At 41.5% G+C, this 20,449-nt stretch overlaps 1 protein-coding gene across 3 annotated transcripts in view; it reads left to right on the top strand.

Annotated features, from left to right (window-relative positions):
• The first annotated feature begins 327 nt into the window (after positions 1–327).
• Positions 328–20,449, top strand: part of LOC109866089 (protein quaking-A) — a 36,391-nt gene continuing 16,269 nt past the window's right edge. For 2 of the 3 annotated variants that reach the window (XR_004204469.1, XM_031799359.1), the window contains exons 1-3: positions 328–1,068; positions 12,787–12,938; positions 18,941–19,057. Coding sequence is in view for 2 of the 3 variants with exons in the window: in XM_031799359.1 (XP_031655219.1) it covers positions 915–1,068; positions 12,787–12,938; positions 18,941–19,057 (423 nt within the window). In the remaining variant the exon portion in view is untranslated. The remainder of the gene's footprint in view (positions 1,069–12,786; positions 12,939–18,940; positions 19,058–20,449) is intronic. The other variant, XM_031799360.1, reaches the window with a different exon arrangement.

Raw genomic sequence — 20,449 nt, forward strand, 5'->3', positions numbered from 1 at the left:
AAGGGTGTGAATACTTATCGATTCAAGACATTTCAGCGTGAAATGGTTTATATGTATGTAGAAATGTCAAAAAACGACACTACTGGGTATTGTGTGTAGGCCAGTGACATGACATCTCCATTTAATCCGTTTTATATTCAGGCTGTAACACAACAACATGTGGAAAAGTAAAGTGGTGCGAATACTTTCTGAAGGCACTATCGCTATGTGTGTGTGTGTGTGTGAGAGAGAGAGAGAGAGAGAGAGAGAGAGAGAGAGAGAGAGAGAGAGAGAGAGAGAGAGAGAGAGAGAGAGAGAGAGATGTGGGGGAGGAGAGACAGAGACAGACGCGAGATGACAAACACGCTGTCTCTCCTCCATAGATTTTCTAAATCTGAATCCAATCTTCGGGGACGCGCAGCTCTCTCTGGTACCACCCCCTTCCCCATTTCGGTCTCTCTCTCCTTATTTCTCCTTCTCTTGCAGCGTGATGTGTGGTCATATGACAGGGTCTGAATACCAACACACTCGACATGAGCGAGGAGGCGTAAACCGGAGAAAACAAGTGGCTAAGTGTGTGTCGCGGACACTGAGAGAGTGGGAGCGGTTACTGGGGAACGCCTATCTGACTGAAACTGCGGAGAAGAACATTAGTTTAAAGCAACGGGGGACACTAACTAACTAACTTTAACTATAGTTTAGGCATATCCAACCCAGCGAAGTTAAAAATATATATATATTTACAAATCGCATCGTGTTATTGCTTTCCCCTTTTCTGAGCGGTGTGTGCCCAAATCTCAGAATCGGAGGAGGCTGGGGCTTGAGGAAGCAGTTTGGACATACTTTTATTTAAAAGTGATAATTTTTTTGGTTAAGCGTCATTCTAGAGCGTCAGCCCTGATTTTGGCTGGTAAACTTGAGTTGTTAGTTTGACAATGGTCGGTGAGTTGAATGAGCAGGTCCGGGAAAGACCCAGACCAAGGCCCAGCCCGGACTACCTGATGCAGTTGATGACAGACCGGAAGGTGATGAGCTCGCTGCCCAACTTCACTGGCATCTTCACTCACCTGGAGCGGCTCTTAGACGAAGGTAAGTGCTTAGGCTACAATGCATATATATTTTTAAAGATTTACAAAAAAAATATGATAGGTCTATAATTAGCAGTGGTAGAAAAAGTAGCAAATTGTCATTCTTGAGTAAAAGTAAAGATACCTTAATAGAAAATGACTCAAGTGAAAGTCACCCAGTAAAATACTTATTGAGTAAATGTCAGAAATTATTTGGTTTTAAATATACTTAAGTATCAAAAGTACATTTTAGCAATTACATGTATTTAAGTATCAAAAGTAAAAGTACAAGTATAATTAATTTCTAATTCCTTATATTAAGCAAAGTAGATGGCCACATTTTCTAGTTTTTTAAATGTATTTACAGATAGCAAGGGGCATGCTCCAACTCAGAAATAATTTACAAATGAAGCATGTGTTTAGTGAGTCCACCAGATCAGAGGCAGTAGGGATGACCAGGGATGTTCTCTGTTTAGTGAGTCCACCAGATCAGGGGCAGTAGGGATGACCAGGGATGTTCTCTGTTTAGTGAGTCCACCAGATCAGGGGCAGTAGGGATGACCAGGGATGTTCTCTGTTTAGTGAGTCCGCCAGATCAGAGGCAGTAGGGATGACCAGGGATGTTCTCTTGATACCTGCGAGAATTGGACCATTTTATTGTCCTGCTAAGCATTGGAAATGTAACGGAGTATGTATGGAGTAAAAATTACATCATTTTCTTTAGGAAAATGTTGTCAAAGTTGTCAAAAATATGAATAGTAAAGTACGGATACCCCAAAAACAACTTAGTACTTTAAAGTATTTCTACTTAAGTACTTTACTCCACTGATAATCAGTTGGTTGATATTTCAACTATGTTGTTTGGTGAGATACTGTGACACACATTAATAAACAGACACACCATAGACATTAAGGGAGACACACCAGACAGTTGGTGATGTGAACAAACGGACAGTTGTTAGTCTGGGTCGGTGACCTATTGTGCAAGGCGGTGTGAATGTGGCGGCCCATCCCCGGTTAGTCACGAGGCTCAGTACTCGGTCAACGGGATGTCAACCTGAAAATACTTGACTTTGGAGGGCGTGCTTAGACTCTATGTATGTGAATAGAGAGCCAGTAAACTCTCTGTGTGTGTGTGTACACACACACACACACACACACACACACACACACACACACACACACACACACACACAGAGAGCTGATTGATTGATTGATTGATTGTAGTCTTTGAAGAGGACCCCCATCACAACAACCAAAAACACTCCAAGCAGGTCAAAGGACATAGTAACAAACAATGAGATGTCCTGTGGAATTAATAATCAGATTATATTGATTTTGACAAAGGACAAGGAGAGGGGGAGAAATAACATAAAAATGACTGAGAGGAAGACAACGGGAGAAAGACAAGAGGGGGAGAGGCCGGGGAGGTATTTGTGCTTGGCTTTATCTCTACGCTTCAACTTGCCTTTACACTATCTAGAGTTCTCTCTGTATATATATATATATAGACTGCACATACTCACTCACACTCATGCACCAGCTCTCTTTCCATTCTGCAGCCACATTATTCTTATTGTGCCAATTTTAACTACTGTGGCCGTCTCATCCAAGACACATTTCCTGTGTGTGTGTGTGTGTGTGTGTGTGTGTGTGTGTGTGTGTGTGTGTGTGTGTGTGTGTGTGTGTGTGTGTGTGCGTGTGTGAGAGTGTGTGATATGTACGCAGGGCTCTAAATTATTTATTTTTATTGGGAGCACAATTTAGGAGCACCAGAAAATACGATTTTTATTTTATTGATTTGCGATACAGCCAATATGAAATCTAGCTACTTTTAAAACACATGTTGTGCCCCAGAAACTAATATGCAACACTGTAAAGACAGTTTGTTATAAAAGCTAAGAAGTTGCTACGAATACCTGTCATTGAAATGACAAAGTCATTAGTGGAATATTAGGTTTCTACATTGTGGAAACGCTCTATTTTACTTTTTTGTTGTTGTTGACAAACAAAAACACAATAAACCCACTTAACATTGACATACATTTCCACCAACATTATGTTGTTTCTGTCTGTAGCCAGATTTCTAAACAAATATTTAAATGCTAAAACATTTGATTCTACCAATATTTACATACATGCATTTCCACCAACATTAATGACGGCACACTTGCTCAGACCTACGTTCCAATCGTACCCACATCCAAATGTTGTTTCTAATGCATGTAACACTCTGACTTCAAATTGTGTTATGACGTTTTTGTCTGTAGCCAGTTTCAAAAATGATAATAAAGCATTTGATTGGTCCAGTATTTAAGTAATAGCTTTTTCAATATAAGCGTTCAAAATAATGTTGTCCAACCCATTGAGTATCTCACGGCACCCTCATATGCCATGTCTTGAAATGTGCAGATAGATGGATTAAAAGTAAATGTATATTGTAAAGCCACTTTCTAACTCTGCCTAAAACTTTTGGACTTTATAGTACTCCCAGAAGGCATGTGTCATTGAGTCACTGTTAGTTTTACACTTAATACATGACTCTGAAGGTTTGCTGTAGAATTTGTATAATACATCTTATACATTAGTTTATACTGAGCGTACATTTGAGTTAACTGTGTCATTTTCTATGTCTTGGTTCCAATAGTTTATATTGTTTTCGAAGAGATTGTCAGTTGGACATTACCTATCATCTTAGTATATTTTTCTGTCTCAAATAGGATTGCTCTGATGTCCAAAAGCTTTCAGGTCAAAATGTTATAATATAAAACTGAAGTTGCAAATATTTGAAAATGTCTATATTGGTCAGTCCAAAATTGCTTTTTAATTCTGTAATGGAATTAATTGTATTTCCTATTACCACATCATTTACGGTTTCTATGCCTTTAGTTTTCCATGTGGGACAATTTGTCGGTGAATTCTGAAAAGCCAAGGATTGTTCCATAGGGGTGTGTTTTTAGAGAGTGATATTGGTTCTTGTAGGATCCGTTTAATTTTCTTCCATGGTATAGTGTTCTTAACTATGACGTTGTTATAGTGTTCTTAACTATGACGTTGTTATAGTGTTCTTAACTATGACGTTGTTATAGTGTTCTTAACTATGAAGTTGTTATAGTGTTCTTAACTATGAAGTTGTTATAGTGTTATTAACTATGAAGTTGTTAATGTGCTTCGCTCCATCCTTTGAAAACAGACACGTGAGAAGATTCTGGGCATGCACCTCTTCAATATGTACCCATTCCTCTTTAGTGCATTTAACTATACGTTGTAAGTAAAAGCCTTGGGTTGTGAGTTAATACAATTCCAAATCTGGGAGGTTAAAACCACCCTCAGATTTAGGGACATGTATACTTTTTTAAAGAATGTCTTCGGTGGGGTAATTAGTATTACTGAAAATAAATATGGAAACCTTCGGAGCTATGTCATTCTAAAGATGTTTATTCTACTTGTAAAATTTACGAGGAGATTTTTCCATTTAATTAGATCTGCCTTAACTTTATTTCATTACTCAACAACATTATCTTTATATATTTGTTGTTTGTTGTCACTTATTAAGCTTCCAAAGTATTTCATATTTTTTGTTGTCCACTTAAAGGATTGCTGTAAATCAAGAGTTATTTTTCCTATTGCCCTTATTAAAAAAATTCCACGTTCATTTTATATCCTGAGATTTTAGAGTATTCCAAAAATATTTTTTAACAAGGTTGTTGTCCTGGCACCACACTGCCAGTTCTCTGACCTCCCTATAGGCTGTCCCATCATTGTCTGTCGTCAGCAAACTTAATGATGGTGTTGGAGTCGTGTTTGTCCACGCAGTTGTGGGTGAACAGGGAGTACAGGAGGGGACTAAGTACACACCCCTGTGTGGCCCCAGTGTTGAGGATCAGCGTGGCAGATGTGTTGTTGCCTACCCTTACCACCTGGGGCTGGCCTGTCAGGAAGTCCAGGATCCAGTTGTAGAGGGAGGTGTTTAGTCCCAGGGTCGTTAAGGGACTCTGACCATGAGAAACAAGATTGTCTGGGCTGATGAAACCAAGATTGAAGTCTTTGTTCTGAATGCCAAGAGTCACGTTTGAAGGAAACCTGATGAACATCCCATGTATATGGAAGAGTCAGGATGAATACCTACTGTATTGTATATAAAACGTGTGAACATGTAGGCTGGGCAAACATTTAACAGAGAACACACAGAAAACATAAAGCAAGTACTTATTTGTACTTTTTAGGGATTTTAAGCTCCTACTCCACTAATGTATAGTCGTGGCCAAAAGTTTTGAGAATGACACAAATATACATTTTCACAAAGTCTGCTGCCTCAGTTTGTATGATGGCAATTTGCACATACTCCTGAATGTTATGAAGAGTAATAGGATGAATTAAAATTAATTGCAAAGTCCCTTTTTGCCATACAAATGAACTGAATCCCCCCAAAACATTTCCACTGCATTTCTGTCCTGCCACAAAAGGACCAGCTGACATCATGTTAGTGATTATCTCATTAACACAGGTTTGTGAGTGTTGACGAAGACAAGGCTGAAGATCACTCTGTCATGCTGATTGAGTTCGAATAACAGACGGGAAGCTTCAAAGGGAGGGTGGTGCTTGGAATCATTGTTCATCCTCTGTCAACCTTGGTTACCTGCAAGGAAACACGTGCCGCCATCATTGCTTTGCACAAAAAGGGCTTCACAGGCAAGGATTTTGCTGCCAGTAAGATTGCACCTAAATCAACCATTTATCGGATCATCAAGAACTTCAAGGAGAGCGGTTCAATTGTTGTGAAGAAGGCTTCAGGGTGCCCAAGAAAGTCCCGCAAGCACCAGGACTGTCTCCTAAAGTTGATTCAGCTGCGGGATTGGAGCACCACCAGTACAGAGCTTGCTTAGGAATGGCAGCAGGCAGGTGTGAGTGCATCTGCACGCACAGTGAGGCAAAGACTTTTGGAGGATGGCCTGGTGTCAAGAAGGGCAGCAAACGGCAGCACTTCTCTCCAGGAAAAACATCAGGGACAGACTGATATTCTGCAAAAGGTACAGGGATTGGACTGCTGAGTACTGGGGTAAAGTAATTTTCTCTGATGAATCCCCTTTCCGATTGTTTGGGGCATCCGGAAAAAAAGCTTGTCCTGTGTCATGCCAACAGTAAAGCATCCTGAGACCATTCATGTGTGCGGTTGCTTCTCAGCCAAAGGAGCCAATTTTGCCTAAGAACACAGCCATGAATAAAGAATGGTACCAACACATCCTCCGAGAGCAACTTCTCCCAACCATCCAGGAAAAGTTTGATGACGAACAATGCCTTTTCCAGCATGATGGAGCACCTTGCCTTAAGGAAAAAGTGATAACTAAGTGGCTCGGGGAACAAGACATCGATATTTTGGGTCCATGGCCAAGAAACTCCCCAGACTTTAATCCCATTGAGAACTTTTGGTCAATCCTCAAAAGGCGGGTGGACAAACAAAACCCCACAAATTCTGACAAACTCCAAGCATTGATTATGCAAGAATGGGCTGCCGTCAGTCAGGATGTGGCCCAGAAGTTAATTGACAGCATGCCAGTGCGGATTGCAGAGGTCTTGAAAAAGAAGGGTCAACACTGCAAATATTGACTCTTTGCATCAACTTCATGTAATTGTCAATAAAAGCCTTTGACACTTATGAAATGCTTGTAGTTATACTTCAGTATTCCATAGTAACATCTGACAAAAATATCTAAAGACACTGAAGCAGGAAACTCTGTGGAAATTAATATTTGTGTCATTCTCAAAACTTTTGGCCACGATTGTACTGTACCAAAAATCTGTGGATTATGTCATTGTAAATACATTGGAGAAAGACTGCCACTTAAATACTGTCGTCAGTTTGCAATACCTTTGAATGAAAGTATAGTGCGTGGTGGGTCTCTATTGGGTGCACTGAGAGACCTAAGTGAGATGAGTGGAGGCACCACACATACTTCAGGGAAGTGTCTGATGCCCCCCAGCTCCCCCATCCCGATCCCTCGGATAGAGCCCATCTCCACTCTCGCCAATAACCACTGTTGGATCTTAATTATGTTTACAAGGAATAATACACAAGGAATAATACACATTCAGAAAGTATTCAGGCCCCTCGACTTTTTCCACATTTTGTTGCGTTACAGCTTTATTTTTATTTATTTTATTTTTTATAGAATTTGTACCCCCTTTTCTCCCCAATTTCGTGGTATCCAATTGTTAGTAGTTACTATCTTGTCTCATTGCTACTACTCCCGTACGGGCTCAGGAGAGATGAAGGTCGAAAGCCATGTGTCCTCCGAAACACAACCCAACCTTAACACAGCGCGCATCCAACCCGGAAGCCAGCCGCACCATTGTGTCGGAGGAAACACAGTGCACCTGGCGACCTGGTTGGCGCGCACTGCGCCCGGCCCTCCACAGGAGTCGCTAGTGCACGATGAGACAAGGATATCCCTATCGGCCAAACCCTCCCTAACCCGGACGCCATTTGTGTGTCACCCCATGGACCTCCCGGTCGCGGCCGGCTGCAACAGAGCCTGGGCTCGAACCCAGGGTCTCTGGTGGCACAGCTAGCGCTGTGATGCAGTGCCCTAGGCCACTGTTTCACCCTTTACAGCGTTATTCTAAAATGGATTAAATAGTTTTCCCCCTCATCAATCTACACACAATACCCCACAATGACAAAGCAAAACAGGTTTTTAGAATTTCTTTGCAAATGTATTACAAATAAAAAACTGAAATATCACATTTTAGGTAGATATTCAGACCCTTTACTCAGTACTTTGTCAATCTACTTTTTTAACAACAGATTGTAGCAGTTTGTTAGTTTTGGTGGGCACGGTGAACTTTAGTATTGTTTTCCCGGAGAGCATTTAACTGTTCATTACTCTCGTTTACATTCCAAGTTGCCCTTTGTCCTTTCCTTTGACGGAGGCCATGATCTGTTGGGTTCGTGTTGCTGCACTGTTTACAAACTGATTGGTTCACTGTTGTACAAAATGGATTGCTCACCCTCTCCCAGTTGCTTGGGAATATGTTGATTTATCAAGTTGAGGCTTGATTGTATCTACATATAACCACAGTTTTGTCTGTATGCGCCTCACTATTTTCCTATTGAGATGCATTGCATTGCATTGAACATATTACACTCTCTTTAAGAATGTCAGGTTTGTGATGACGAAATGCAAAAGATCTGCTGTTCATTGATTGCTATGATCATTGACAGATTATATTGACCAGACGCTCTAGTGGCTGCTCTAACATTGAAAATAAATGTCTTCAAAAATGGAAGGCAGTCGGGAGGAGGCAAGATCAGGTGGGACTAGGGCTGTGTCAGCTGGTGATTGTCAAGCAAATAATTGCCGGTCTCATGGTAATTTACCATTAATTAACATAAATACGTTTAGCATCTCCCGGCTTCCTCGCGTAGACTACAAGCCACTGATGCAGACCAGTGGAACATCTACATTTTAATAAATACATTTAATATAGCCTACACCATCACAATAAATCCATTATTTATTTTAAAACGGTCTAAAGAAACATGATATGAAGTAAATCTAGTCTATTTCAGAAGAACAGAATATCATACTCTGAGTTGTCCCTCTGGCTATGCCATCTGCTTGTGTGCTACACTAGTTCATTTAGCAGACAATTTGCTTAGAATTCCTTGCCATTATTTTATATTTATTTCTGAGGGAATGTGTTATCAAAAGGAGTGCGTTAACAAAGAAACAGGTTCTCCTATATGCTTAATTAAGAGTTATTTATGCAACTTTAGTTGTGATTGAAACACTAGGCTATATGTTTTGATTTTTAAAACTTTCTAAGGCTGATGATGATGCGACTTTAATTATGATTTGTAAAGAGTCACATGAAAGGCATGAACTCTGCTTTGATTTTGAGCAGGCTGCACACACTTCATCAGTCTCTCATTCACAATTTGACAAGCACTTGATAATATTCTCACCCATCCTCGAATTTCCTGGCGGCATACCACTTGTGTGGCTGTAATGCCCCCTAAAAAAATCCATGCATTTTGCGGCCAAAGTGGCACTTTGTGCCCTTGGGCTGAATATTATAATTCCCTTCTCCTGACTGCCAATCGCCGTGCTCCGAAGCACCTCTCACTCACATGGCTCTCTCAGATATCTCAATTCTTATTAGCCAATGCCTGTCACATGATCGGATCCTTCTCACAGGTATCTCAGCTCTAAAGTAGGCTACAAGTGAAAACAGACACATCAGAGACGCAACTGCGTGTGTCCTTCTAATCGAATTCCGAGGCACATATTGAAGATGTTAAAAGAACTGTCCACATTTACTTTTCATCAGCCAACAAGATGAGTAAGCCTAACGAACAGAAAAAACACTAGCCTATGTAAATCTACTATCCCCCATAGTACAAAAGTTGACCTATGCTACTTGTCCTTCTGTGCGAGAAAGAAATATTTGGAATATACTCCGGGACAACTGTCTGTCCCCAGTCCACCTGGTCATGCTGCCGCTCCAGTTTCAACTGTTCTGCCTGCGGCTATGGAACCCTGACCTGTTCACCGGATGTGTTACCTTGTCCTGGACCTGCTGTTTTCAACTCTTTCTCTCTCTACCGCACCTGCTGTCTCGACCTCTGAAAAGCCAACTGACATTTACTCCTGAGGTGCTGACCTGTTGCACCCTCTACAACCACAGATTATTATTTGACCCTGCTGGTCATCTATGAACGTTTGAACAGCCTGAAGAACAATCTGGCCTGAAATGGACATGTGCTCTTATAATCTCCACCCGGCACAGCCAGAAGAGGACTGGCCACCCCTCAGAGCCTGGTTCCTTTCTAGGTTTCTTTCTAGGTTCCTGCCTTTCTAGGTTTTTTTTCCTAGCCACCGTGCTTCTACATCTGCACTGCTTGCTGTTTGGGGTTTTAGGATGGGTTTCTGTATAGCACTTTGTGACATATGCTGATGTAAAAAGGGCTTTATAAATACATTTGATTGATTGATTGGAACGCGATAGATTCCAAATTAATACAACCACTCGCATCAGACAATCTTTTAAAAGCAATGAGGTTGATGCAACAGATCAGAACGTTTAGCTTAAAATGCTGGTAAACTATTAGGCTATTTCTTCATATTATAAGCGCAGCAATGCGCACACGGCAGTAAGAGCAAATGTTCCAAAATGCAATCAATTAGCGGGAAAACACCATTCTCAAAATGACCGCAAATGTGATTATGCATGTAATGCATTATTATAAAGGTGCATTTTTATGGTGAAAATTGTCTTCCCCAAACTTAACTTAATTTATTTGGCCACTTTAGTTGTGATGCAAACCTTATCAACATATAGGCCTATGGGCTAGGCTACATGAGGTGTGTGACTATAATTTACAAGTCACAAAAAATAGGCATGCACAGTTTCCTGCCTTACTGCACACACTGGGCATCATTCACAAGCGATAATGCATAATTCACAAGCGATAATGCATCATTCACAAGCGATGATGCATCATTCACAAGTGATAATGCATCATCCACAAGCGATGATGCATCATTCACAAGCGATAATGCATAATTCACAAGCGATAATGCATCATTCACAAGCGATAATACATCCTTCACAAACAATAATATTGTCACCCACCAGACTATTCTTGATTTAATCTTGTCTTTACATACATTATTTAGTTTATGTGTAAAATAAGTTTTGATTTAGAATGGACCATTATCATGCACCTGTCTCAGAACAGGGGCCGGGGAATAAAATACATGTAATTTATGCACTTAAATAGAGAATGGAGGACGCTTTTCCCATGGTTCATTTGCATGCCAGGCAGGTAAGCTATACCCCTGTTGTAAAGTGAAGGAATGTGCTTAATAGTAGTAAAGTTGATAAGTAAATATAGTAGGCCTAGTGTATAGAGGGATCCTCCTCTTTTTAATAGAGGCCATCAAACTCTGTTTTATGGTGGTCATGACTCATGACTGCCTGTGTGGCGCTAATATGGTCACCGTAACACCCCTAGGTGGGACCACTCTAGCCAATGAGAGGGCAGATAAGCTTGTGAACAACGGTTTCAAATAGTTACCACAAACACAGTCTAAATTGGCTATATTGTAAAAATGCATGGTTTTTCTGTTGCTTTTTGTCTTAATTTAAGTTTAGGGCTAGGCATAAGGTTAGCAGTGTGGTTAAGGTTAGCTTTAAAATCTAATTTTAAGAAGAGAAATTGTGGAAATGGGTGGGGTTTATAACTTTGTGGCTGAGGTAACTAGTGACGACCAGGCACATGTGTTTTTTCTCAGTATCCAGTATGTCACATCTCTTACTTATATCAGTACACTCGTAAAACCCTAATCATTATGAAACTTCTATCCAATCAACTAAGCCACACGTAGCAAATAAGCCAATCATTTTTTTGTTAACCAAATTTTACACTCTCCCTGACCTCCATACAAAAACTCCTCTCTTGGTCTGTGGTGAAAAACGCCATCTGCTGGAGAAGACAGAGTTTGGGCCCAGTTATCCCTCTCGCTTCGCCTCTTTCGCTCTGTCATTGATCTCCTGAAGAAGCTATCGCTTACTTTTTTCTGTTCCCCAAAATGTTTGGATATAAACTTAAAGGTTGTTAGCTAGCCAATGAGGTTACATAACTGAACAAAGTGTAAACAAATGGTTAATGACACACGAGCAGTTTTACATTTTTTTAAATACTTTTTTCGTACTGGTCCCCCATGGGAGTTGAACCCACACCCCTCGCGCTGCACCGCCATGCTCTACCAACTGAGCTACACTAGAACTGCCCACGACCTGGTTTATGAATCTAAAATGAGGTCCCGGCGAGGAAGATAAAAATGTTGCACTGGTATGTTATTTTTTTACCTGGTTGGGCCACAAGCAAGCCGTTTCCACTGTAGTAATGGTGCAACCATGACACTATCGAATCTGCACTCTTTTCTCTAGGGCACTCGGAAAACAACAGTACGGCACAGCCTAATCATTAAAACAATTATAATCTGGAATATATTTTTCCTAGTTGCACTGTGCCCCCAACAACAACTGCTCCCCATGGCGCCGATAATGTTTACGTCGGTTAAGGCAGCCCCTCGAACCTCTCTGATTCAGAGGCGTTGGGTTAAATGTGGAAGACACCTTTCGGTTGAATGCAGTTCAGTTGTGTAACTGACTAAGTAAGCATCCCCTTTCCCTCTCCCAAATTGGTCGCACTTTAGAGCCCTGTGTGTGTGTGTGTGTGTGTGTGTGTGTGTGTGTGTGTGTGTGTGTGTGTGTGTGTGTGTAACCAGGTTTACGTGTGAGGTCAGGTGTGTTATTAGTGGCGTATAGCTGTTATGAATATAGCTTTAGATAATTATAGTTTCAGTTATTATAACTATGTTCACACTTAGTTATCACTCAGCTTCCGTCAGGCCATAGTTATTTCACAGGGGTATGTGTGTGGTGTGTGTGTCTGTGCGTCTAGCCTAGCAGGTTATTATAGTGGTTGGCATGCTGTTAGTAATGCATCATGCAAAAATATTGAAAGTCTGAGTCAGACAGCTTTAAACAAACACACACTGTCTCCGTCTTTATTTTGTAGTGCTTGACTTTATTAATTTATTTTCTGTTTCTCTCCCTCCCTCTTGCTCTCCCTCCTTCCCTCTCTTTCTTTCTCTCTCTCTCTCTTCCCTTCTCTCAATCTCTTTCTCTCTCTCCCAATCTCTCTTCGCCCTCTTTCTCCCTCCATCAGAGATAGGTAGAGTGCGCAAGGACATGTATAACGACTCAATGAATGGCGGTGTGGCTGCCGAGGGGCGGGACTCCGAGGAGCTGCCTGATGGGATTGGTCCAGTGGCTCAGCTGCAGGAGAAGCTCTACGTGCCCGTTAAAGAGTACCCTGACGTGAGTAGACAAACCTTTTTTCAACCGTTATAGATGTCTTTATGTCAGTGTCTAAATGAATAACAGAATATCTATCGCTTTCCATAACAGAAACGTCCAGCCCATTGGAGGGTAAGGTAAAGCCGAAATGAATAGAATGGGCTTGGAACCTTTAACCCTTGCAATTTCACTGGTAAACTCATGAGTACACTCACAATGGCTGCCTGGTATTGTGATGCAATCATTTCCATGGTAAGGTATCATTTTTGTTCAAATGATGCTAACTGATGTGGCTCATGCAATGAATATATTTTCTGTAATGTCAGTTGTGTTGATTCAACAAATCACCACACAGATTGATGGGTACACTTCCTGATTTTACTTCCTGCTTTGCTCCTAGGTTGAAGATGTCAAAGATGTTAAGACAACCGCATTCTAATATCCCATAACTCTTTGCAACAATGGGATGGTAGTTAGTAACAGCTCTGGTCCCAGATTTTTGACAATGTTGTCTTGAGCTGTATATTTTTTCGACCTAACTTTGCTCCTTACCAGCTGCTCCAATTGTTGAAAAGAATTGTCTTAGCCATCGACATCTTCAATGTAGCTCTGCTCCTATGGGTATACTTGCAAGGGCCACCAGTCCAACCATTATGCCATCATTGACCTCTATTTCTATGGTAGAGCCATCACCATGTTGCTTACTCATGTCTGGTCCATCCAGATTGGTTAACATAGATGGGGGTAGCAGTAAAGGGTAAAGGGCTGCTTTCTAAGCTCCCAGCCCTTATAAAAGTGGGTTAGAATGTATGGCTGAGGACATCAGATAGGGGTGACGACCAACAAGCTCTCACAGTCTCACTGCAGAATTAGACGTTTATCCACGTTACTCCAATGTTAAAAGTCAAAGTTGCTCCAAACGTCAAATTTCAGAGGGGTTTTGACACCCTGGGTTGACCAGTTCTGCTCAGTATCATTCTTTTTCTCCAAAGTCAAATTTCAAATTTGCTACAAACTTCAATGACAGAAGCTTCTCTTCCTTCACATGATAAAATTACAATATATCCGCGGTTAGTGCTATCTGGGATCATTGGGAAGTTCCGACCTTAACTTTTACAATGACCATTTTAAATTTGAACTTCACTGGGGTAACGTCTGAGATGGGACGTCCAAGGATCCCAAATAGCATGGACAGTGTAACCACTGGTAACACACACAGACACATGCAAACACACAGGACACACAAACCGATGGAACAGATGAGATCAGGGCTAAAAATACATTAGAATATCCCCTGTGTGTGTGTATCCCCTGTGTGTGTGTGTGTGTGTATCCCCTGTGTGTGTGTGTGAGTGTGTATCCCCTGTGTGTGTGTGTGTGTATCCCCTGTGTGTGTGTGTGTGTATCCCCTGTGTGTGTGTGTGTGTGTGTGTGTGTGTGTGTGTGTGTGTGTGTGTGTGTGTGTGTGTGTGTGTGTGTGTGTGTGTGTGTGTGTGTGTGTGTGTGTGTGTGTGTGTGCGCTCGCTTTAAAGGGGTTATTTGGGAAGGAAGAGAATGCATTCACATCCGTATAAAAGTGTGGGGGTCAGAGAAACAAATAAAGACAAACACAACGGGTGTGAGAGAGGAGAGCGAGAAGAGAGGCAGCTGTCTTGTTAATATCTCAGCTCCAGTGACAGATAAGGTTAAGAGAGTCTGGCCTCACCACCACCTGCCAAAACAAACAATGACCTATTCCTGACTCACGCGCTCTAAAGTGCGACAAAATATTTTCATGTGCCAACGGGAGTTTTATTTTGGGAGCACTGCAACTATGAAAAATATCTCCCATAATATCTCCCATAATTGTGGTAATGATAAGGCTTCACTGTACAGTTTTGTTCCGTGTGCCTTAGAGGGAAAAAAGAGAATGCAGTCTCATTTAGCGTCATAGTTGCGCCATTACTATAAATTATTGTTTGTTACTTTTGACTCCCCTTATATGTTCTACTGGAGCCACCTTACCTGCCTGTGCTAAACAGTTATGTTAGCTTACGAACGCGATGACAGTTGTAGCTAATACACCCGCAGTGTTGCCAACTCCTCAGTAAGGAAAGTAGCTATTGGCTGTCCTAAAACTCGCTAGAAGTCGCTAAATGACGTCATCACCTAATTTGCATAATTGGCCATGTGCATGTAATTTGAGATGGACGCTGTAGGAGAGAGGATGTCGTGGGAGAGACAAAAAGGGAGTAAAAAACACCCTAAATATGTTTAGAACTACAAATGAACTTTCTTTTGTCGGTTCATGTTTTTTTTTTATGTCACAATTCCAACCCTCCCTCCTCCTTCGTTTTTTATTTGGAGTTTTTTACATTTACATCCCGCCCTGAATGTAAGCCAGGGCGGGATCAGCCAGCGGCGGCTCCCCGCATGTGCGATTCATTGGGGGCGGCAGGGTAGCCTAGTGGTTAGAGCGTTGGACTAGTAACCGGAAGGTTGCAAGTTCAAATCCCCGAGCTGACAAGGTACAAATCTGTCATTCTACCCCCGAAAAGGCAGTTAACCCACTGTTCCTAGGCTGTCATTGAAAATAAGAATTTGTTCTTAACTGACTTGCCTAGTTAAATAAAGGTAAAATAAAAAATGTGCAGTCTGGACGCGGAGGGGTGAACATCTCCTGCTCTGACTGCAGCTGGGAGGGACTGCTGCGTGAGGACTGGGCTTCCTGTGAGTGCTTTGGGACGGGGGTGGGGCCCACGGCAGCACCTGCTGCTCATTGAGAAGAGTACGATACGTCAGTCTCCAATAACACCAGAAAAAGTCGCTAGATTTTTGAAAATGTGTCGCTAGAGAGGTCTGAATACTCCCTAAATATAGCGGCTAAGTTGGCAACACTGTACACCCGAGCAGTTTCTGAATAATTTTGCTAGTCTCGTTTCTTGAGTTTTCCAGCCATAGCCTTTCCTAGGCTATATTCCTACGATCGAAGTCAACCCAGGTAGGCTGCGATTGTTTTCAAAAATGTTTAGCTGATTTCACTGAGAAAACTTAGCTTCCAGCCTAAATAAATGAACTACATCTTTAGACTTCTTAGCATAGGGAATATCATAACAATTTCTCAAACCCTTTTCTACAAACAACCCATGCAATTGATCTGATTATTTTATAAGCATTGCTCCGCGGAGACACAATAAAAATAGACTTGCTTTCCAATTTGGCATCTGTTTTCTCTCGTTCACTTTTTGTACTTTTTACTCCATACATTTTCCCTGACACCTGAAAGTACTTGTTACATTTTGAATGCTTAGCCGGACAGGAAAATGGTCAAGTTCACACACTTATAAAGAGAACATCCCTACTGCCTCTGATCTGGTGGACTCATTAAACACAAATGCTTTGTTTGTAAATGAGGTCTGAGTGTTGGAGTGCGCCCCTGGCTATCTGTAAAAAAAATACAAATAATGGTGCTGTCTAGTTTGCCTAATATAAGGAATTTAAAATATTTTTTTACTTTTGAACCTTAAGTATATTTTAGCAATTACATTTACTTTTGATACTTAAGTAAATTTAATACCAAATACTTTGACTTTTACTCAAGCAGTATTTTACTGGATAACTTTTACTTGAGTAATTTTCCATTATAGTCTGACAATTAGGTACTTTTTCCACAAATAGTGATTTTACACAATATAGAAAACTAATATTACACAAATGACTCGTCAATACTATGTATTCGTAGCAACATTTGAGCTTTTGTAATATACTAAAGTGTTTGCAGTTTTACATATTCGTTTTTAGAGCACAACATGTGCTGCAAAGTAGTTTGAATATAGGCCCAATAAAGGATGTATCTCAATAACGGTAAATCATATTTTCTGGCACTCTTTCATGTGGTGCTCATAACTTTAAGTTGGGAGCACCAGTGCTACCAATTAAAAATGTCATGGAGTATTTCATGGCCAGGCCAACCGAGACCAAGTTACCAACCAGGTCCAGGAGTATTTCATGGCCAGGCCAACCGAGACCAAGTTACCAACCAGGTCCAGGAGTATTTCATGGCCAGGCCAACTGAGACCAAGTTACCAACCAGGTCCAGGAGTATTTCATGGCCAGGCCAACCGAGACCAAGTTACCAACCAGGTCCAGGAGTATTTCATGGCCAGGCCAACTGAGACCAAGTTACCAACCAGGTCCAGGAGTATTTCATGGCCAGGCCAACTTAGACCAAGTTACCAAACAAGCCAAATAAAATACAATTTTATTGGTCACATACACATGGTTAGCAGACGTTAATGCGAGTGTAGTGAAATGCTTGTGCTTCTTGTTCCGACCGTGCTGTAATATCTAACAAGTAATCTAACAATTTCACAACAACTACATTATTTTATTTGTATTTATTTGATTGAACCTTTATTTAACCAGGAAGGGCTCATTGAGATTAAAATCTCATTTTCAGCCTCCTGGGTGGCGCAGTGGTTAAGGGCGCTTAACTGCAGCGCCAGCTGTGCCATCAGAGACTCAGGGTTCACGCCCAGGCTCTGTCAAGTCTGTGGGTCGACGCACAATTGGCCTAGCGTTGTCCGGGTTAGGGAGGGTTTGGCCGGTAGGGAAATCCTTGTCTCATCGGGCACCAGCGACCCCTGTGGCGGGCTGGGCGCAGTGCGCACTAACCAAGGTTGCCAGGTGTTTCCTCTGACACATTGGTGCGGCTGGCTTCCGGGTTGGATGCACGCTGTGTTAAGAAGGGTTGTGTATCGGAGGACGCGTGACTTTCAACCTTCGTCTCTCCCGAGCCCGTACAGAAGTTGAGGCGATGAGACAAGATAATAGTATCTACTAAAACAATTGGATACCATGAAATTGGGGAGAAAAAATTACAGACAGACAACATGAAAACAAGAATACAAGAGTATAAAACAGCAAATTAAAATCTGTGATTTAAAAACACCAAAAACAAGTTCTTCCAGTTTAAAAGTATTTTATAAGGTGTTCCAAGACGATGGCGCAGAGTACATTTGACCAAATTCAGTTCGGACATTTGGAACAGTTAGCAGGATAAAGTCCAGCGAACGAAGAGAGTACCCACCACATTTCTGAACAATAAAAATGCACAAATAAAAAGGTAGTAAACCCAAAATGGCTTTGTAAATAAAAGTATACCAGTGACTGAGCCTAAAGAAGGCCAGCCTAAAGAAGGCCAGCCAACCCTGGTATACAAAGTGCAGTGGTGCGTAAGGGTTTTGCAGTTTAAAATAAATCTCAAAGCGCCATGGTAAAGAGTGTCAATTGATCTCAAACACTGAGCGGAAGCATTCATATATAAAATATCCCCATAGTCTAGTAAAGGCATAAATGTAGCTGATACTAGCCTCATTCTGGCTTCAAAAGAAAAACAGGCCTTATTCCTAAAATAAAATGCCAATTTCAGCCTAAATTCTTTTGTAAGTTCTTGAATATGCAATTTAAAAGAGAGGCCATCATCAATTAAAATTCCAAGATATTTATATGAGGTTACAACCTCAATCTCCTTGCCCTGACAAGTAGTAATAGGTGAAATGTTCAGAGGTCTATTTCTTGCATTAGGAAACACCATTATTTTAGTTTTGTCAGTATTGAGGATAAGCTTCAATTGACACAAGGTGTTGACACAAAAGCAGTTTGCATGTTCAGGAAAGATTTTGTAAGAGATGAGGCACAACAGTAAATAACAGTATCATCAGCATAAAAATGTATACACACAAGTGTATAGGAATGAATAAGAATATGTACATATAAATATATGGATGAGCGATGTCCGTCATAGGCTCAGGAGTATTTCATGGCCAGGCCAATTTAGACCCAAATTACCAACCAGGTCCAGGAGTGTTTCATGGAAAGACCAAATTAGACCAACTCCTGGCCCTTCTTCTTCTTCTTAAAATGTCTCTCTCTCTCTGTCTATGTGTGTGTGTGTGTGTGTGTGTGTGTGTGTGTGTGTGTGTGTGTGTGTGTGTGTGTGTGTGTGTGTGTATGTGTGTGTTTGTGTGTGTGTGTGTGTTTAGTTTAACTTTGTAGGTAGGATACTGGGTCCAAGGGGCCTAACAGCCAAACAGCTGGAGGCAGAGATGGGCTGTAAGATCATGGTACGAGGAAAAGGATCCATGAGAGACAAGAAGAAGGTATGTGTCCACACACACGCTCACACACAGATGCAAGCCCGAACACACAAACAAAAGCATTGCACGCACACACACAGCATGTGTATTTCTTTTTGGTAGTCGAGTCTAACGAGTGGAGTAGAGGTGAAATAGAGCTGGGTCCGTATGTTTCTCTGCTGGTTTAGGTTCTCTGGTCAGCCTTACAGTGGAGAAACTCAAGGCAGGTGGAACGCAGCCGGCATTGCATCCACCTCTCATGAGAATACACCCATTCCATACCTCAGAGAAACAAAGAGGGAGGGATGGAGAGATGTGGAAATGAGTTGAAAGAGTGGGTAGACATTAGAGATGAAACGGCATGGAAATTATATATCACGATTATAGTGACCAAAATGATCACAGTTATCAGTCTTATCAGTATAATCAATATTATCAGTATTATCGCGGTATTGTTAATGTGCTGGAAATGTTCAAAAAGTACTGATACAGACTGAAATCATTTCACCAAGTTCTATATTGAAAACCAACAAATAACAATAACATTAGCAGCACTATGCATTTTGTGCACATAAACAAAGTAATAACATTAAAAATGGCACCATGTGGCCATGACAGGTAAAAGTTTCCTTACAAATACAACCATCTGTAAACACATCCAATGTGGATGTAAGAGCAATACAACCATCTGTAAACACATCCAATGTGCAGGTGTTGACATTAAAATAACAACACACAATATGTAAACAAATCAAATGAACAGCGCTGATTGTATGTCTGTTCTCTCCTTCATGAAGAAGCAAGGTGCTGCTTGCCTAACATCCTGTATGTATGCATCTTTGTTCACATGAGATTGAAATGTAAAAATCACATTATATTTACTTTGTCCTGTTTAAGTAGTGATATGCGAGGGGAGGCAATGTGCCCACTAGCACTGAACACTCTCTCTGATGGCACGCTGGTTGCTGGGATGCACAAAAGCTTCCTGGCAACCCTGGCAAGGTGAGGCAGCTCTGATGCAGGGCCCCTCCACCACACCAGTGGATCATCTTCTGCTGGAATGGGAGGCAGAGACGGGTAGATCTTGATCTCTTCTTTCACTCTGTCTTCTGGGGTGGTCGGAATCTGATCCTCTTCGCCACAACAAGGCAGCAGAGAGGTGATCTTCCTCAGCAACCCAGCCAGGCCTTTCCCCTCCGATGCCGCTGTGGGGGTGTTGGTGGTGGAGGTGCTGCTGGTGCTTTGTGGTTCTTCCCTGACTTGTGCAGCTGCCAGCTTCAAGGCCTCCTGGACACAGCTGTCAGTGTCAACTTTGGCAGCCTCAGGCTCATCTACAAAGATCCTTTTTGAAGCGGGGGTCAATGAAACAAGCCATGTGCATGACTCTCTTTGCATCTGTTGTTAAGGTCTTCTCTC

The sequence above is a fragment of the Oncorhynchus kisutch genome, linkage group LG20, assembly GCF_002021735.2.
Source record: "Oncorhynchus kisutch isolate 150728-3 linkage group LG20, Okis_V2, whole genome shotgun sequence".
Taxonomy (NCBI): Eukaryota; Metazoa; Chordata; class Actinopteri; order Salmoniformes; family Salmonidae; genus Oncorhynchus; species Oncorhynchus kisutch.